The sequence below is a fragment of the Lagopus muta genome, chromosome 16 (genome assembly GCF_023343835.1).
Source record: "Lagopus muta isolate bLagMut1 chromosome 16, bLagMut1 primary, whole genome shotgun sequence".
In the NCBI taxonomy this organism is placed as follows: Eukaryota; Metazoa; Chordata; class Aves; order Galliformes; family Phasianidae; genus Lagopus; species Lagopus muta.
In genome coordinates this window covers 8,441,013-8,445,008 of record NC_064448.1, presented here as the reverse complement: position 1 = coordinate 8,445,008, position 3,996 = coordinate 8,441,013, and the positions used below count along the sequence as shown (strand labels likewise).

The 3,996-nt window shown below is 55.0% G+C and overlaps 1 protein-coding gene across 1 annotated transcript; it reads right to left on the bottom strand.

The window, feature by feature from the left end:
* Positions 1-1,858: 1,858 nt before the first annotated feature.
* TP53RK (TP53 regulating kinase) lies at positions 1,859-3,925 on the bottom strand. Its single transcript, XM_048962613.1, is given in 6 exon segments — positions 1,859-2,964; positions 3,075-3,422; positions 3,425-3,471; positions 3,473-3,540; positions 3,543-3,722; positions 3,724-3,925. Coding segments are annotated over 6 exon segments (1,185 nt in total). The 5' UTR covers positions 3,787-3,925; the 3' UTR covers positions 1,859-2,485.
* Positions 3,926-3,996: the final 71 nt, after the last annotated feature.

Below are 3,996 nucleotides of genomic sequence, written 5' to 3'. Positions count from 1 at the left end.
CTAATAAGAGAGAAGCTAGAATTATTTATTGATATAATATAGATATGATACAGTGCTTAACAAAGCTTGATTGTAAATAAGTACACAACAAGATTTGAGATGGCTGGATACAGTGGATTGCTTACTGATGAAGGGCAGGGAAAAGCCACACACAGAGGAGCTCCTCCCATTGAGTCATGCAGTTGAGAGCAGACCCCTTTTCTTTCTGAACTGCTTGAACCACATAGGTAAGGAGCTGGATCCACTCCTATAGTGCCATATTTGGTCAGTAGTTTATGTCTAAGGGGATTATACATGCACAAAGATATGATCTTAGCAAAGCTAACAAAGCCTAAAGCAAACTGTTGATCACTTACTGAGGATCTGTGTTGGCAAGGCATCTTGGCATCAACGTGTAAAAGATCTGTGCAGGCATAACCTCCAGGGCATCCCCGCTCCAGGGCAGATCCTGTCATGCTGCCATGCAGGAGAGCTCAGGTACTCTTGGGCCATTCAATATTTATGGAGTCAGATGACGGATTCATGGTCATACGTTGTATTTTAGCCACATACCAACCGGCCCTCTGCTGTTGAACTGCCCCCCAGTTTGAGACAGGTCTGTGGCCATGAATCTGTCTTAGCCCAAGTGCTATGAGTGCTGTTGTTCACAGCCCTCCTGTGCAAGGGCCGAGGGAGGGAGCTGGAGGAAGAAGTGCATGTATGGGGGGAGCACACCACCACAATACGCACCTGCTGGGATTTTTCCACTCTCAGATAGCTCAGCGCTCATTACAGCATCCCGGCCATAAAAACTCGCAGTCCATCAGCTTTGTTTCTACTCCACGCTCCTGCAGAGAGGACTGCATTTTAATAAACATACTCATAGTTAGAAACAGACTGCTTCAAAGGGCTCTGCAAACATAACACAGCCCTGGCATCACCGGGAGGCAGGCAGAGCAGTGTTTGTACAGATGGGGCGGTGGGCAGGGAAGGCGGCGTGCTGGGGGTGTGGGGGGCTCCGATCAGGGGCTCATTAGCTCACATCCACCTGCTCCCACTGCGCTGCAAGGCCCGGGTCCAGCACCCTGCAGGAGCCTCAGCGACTGAATGTTGCTGCATTCGCTCTCTGCGCAGCCCAGCCTGCCGGGCTGCAGGGAACTGCCGCAGGGCTGTGCGCGGGGCAGATCTGGGGCCGCACAGGTTAGCAAGCCTTTGCGGCATCCCTTGTAACTTTAAAAACAAAACAGAAGAAAACAACCCATCGCGACCCCGGGGCAAAGCTGTATCTGAGGCGGTGGAACCCGGGCCCCACGCTGGAGCCGAGCACTCGCCCAGTGCCTCCTCTGGCAAGGAAGTGAATGCGCGCCGGGCACGGGCAGCCCGCAGCGCTAGGACACTTGCACCGCGCGGGCCGCGAACCGCGAAACTTCGACTGAGAAAGCGGCGACATCAGCGCTGCGCCACCGCCGAAAGCTTCCCGACCGCCCCTCGCGGCCTTCTTCCCTGCCTCACCGCCCCCAGCGCGGCGCCGCACACAGCAGCGCACAGCGTGAGGCGGAGCTGCGGGCTCGGCCCCTCTGTTCAGCCGACTCTCAAAGCCCTTGCGGCTCCATCACAGCAGCAAGAGGGAACAGCGTTCCCTTCTCCTAAGGGGCACAGAACCTCAACTCATTTCTGAAAGCGTCAAAGCTCACAGAGCACTTAATGCAGGACTGGTCGCCCTGTACCATGGGCTCATAAACTTCCTCTGGGCCATCTTACATTCACACCATTACACCATAAATCAATTAATATAAGGAAAAGTTACCAAAACCCACCAATACCTCCCACAGGTAGGCAGGACGTCACAGTGCAAGCAGATCACCATATAAACCTACAAAAACAGAAATTTGCAGCAGATTTCTTGCATCAGTTGATGTTTCTGAGCAGAAAACTCTTCATTAACAACTGTTGCATATACTTAACCACAGAATATCAACTGAAAACTAACTCAAAATTACTACTGAAAAAAAGAAGCAACTGAACTTGTCCTGTGTTTAGTATTCTATTTCAACCATTGCTCGTGTCCTGGAATTCAGAGTCTTGAGACTTTTTAGCATGTGCAGAGGCCATGATAATGGACTGAAACACTTTGTAGTCTGAGAAAAAAACACATCTGTTTTCCTTGATGACCTTTTGTTGATGCTCTGTAGGTACTCCCAGGCCCCCCTCACCTGCAATCCCTGGGCTGAAAAGATTACCAGGTGCTGTACCTGCACAGAGAACAAGGCCCATGGAGCAGAGCTGCTTTTCAACAGAAACATCTAATGCTGAGGTCAGAAGCGACCTTCAGTACTCACATTTCAACATTATTTGGGTAACTTTACAACAGTTAGAAATCCAATCCAATTTATTTTATACAAGACACTATTATCAAAATAGTAATCTGTGCAATAAAAGTAGCTGGAAGTATAAATAACCTCCCAGGCAGAACCAAGCAGGAATATTTCCCCATCGCTGCCTGCTGTCACCCAATCATGGACCTCTTCCTCCCCCTGAGCCGCACCTCATCCAGACGTTTGATCACTGGGCCGGATTTCTTAGATGCGGCCGCATAGCTCTGTAGCAGAGCCTGGAACACAGTTTCTGTATCGGGATGGGTACTAAGGAAGGCTTTTTCCAGCACATATAGATCGACTCCCTTATCCTCAGGAAGACCTGAAACAAAGCTGAGCCCAAAGTCAATCAGCACCAAGTCCAGCTGCTCCGCGGGCGGCCGCAGCAGCACGTTGGACGTCGTGAGGTCGCCGTGGATGAGGTCCTCATCGTGCATCCTGGCCAGCAGCTGGCCCATCTTCTCTGCCAAGCCGAGGAGGCTGCTGGCATCGCTGCCGCTCTGCTGCACGGAGTAGATGTGATCCTGAACGGCGATCGCGCCAACAATATCTTCAAGGTAGATGCAGTTGGACGCATAATCCACGAAGTAGACCACGGGAGCCGGGATCCCTGTTTCAAAACAACACAACACAACGAATGGAACGCTGGCCGCAGGCAGACGGGAGCTCCCGGCTCCGCGTTACCCCGGGCACAGCGGTGCCCGGCCCGGCAGAGCCCACCTGCCCGCCGGCAGCGCAGCAGGGATCGCGCCTCCTGCGCCGTGCGCCGCCGGCCGAGCCGCTCCTCCAGCGCCGGGTGCCGGTAGCGCTTGGGGAAGCGGAGCTTGGCCACGGCCGCCCGCCCCAGGAAATTGCCCCGGTAGACGCACGCCTCGGCGCCCTGCTGCACCAGCTGCAGCCCCGGTAGCGGCGGCGGCGCCGCCTCGGCTCCGCCAGGGCCCGGCGCGCCCGTGTCTGCCCCGTCCTCCGCCCCGGCTGTGCCCGCGCCGCCCGCCGCCGCAGCCGCCTCCTCCGCCGCCATCACCAGGCCCCGCCGCAACACCGCGCATGCGCGTCGCTCGCCGCTTCGGCAATCTTCGGCGGCCAGCGCCGGAAAGCGTCGAGCTCGGCGCGCTCCTCCGCCCCCAGGGAACGGCGCGGCCCCGCATCCCCCGCCGGGCAACGCCAGGGCTTCGGCTCGGATCGCTTGCCGGTACCGTGGGTGTCTCCTCTTTCTTGGATGTCCCCAGACCCACAGCTCCACGTGGGTGAAGGACGGCCACCCTCACTGCCTGGAGCAGTGCTCGGGGCTTCGTGGCGCAATGAAAACCCCCTGCTTTGCAGATAACACGACTTATGGTCCAAGAGACCATGTAAATAAAATAAAAAATTGCTGTGGCACTCTTGGCTGTGCCACAATTCCGTTTTGTCCTTGTTTTCTCCTCCACAACATTTGTTTCTTCTTCAGAATATTTATCTTTTATTACCACATTCCGTGCTTGTTGCTCACATGGTGGGATCGTGCCTAGCAAATATTGACACTGCTTCAGTCCGTTCCTAAACAACATTCCCGAGCTGTCCCTGATGCGGGTGAGCCATCCTGCTGCTGCCCTACCCTGCAGGATCCCGCCTGCTGGGCCAAGGAAGCAGATGTGTCACTGCA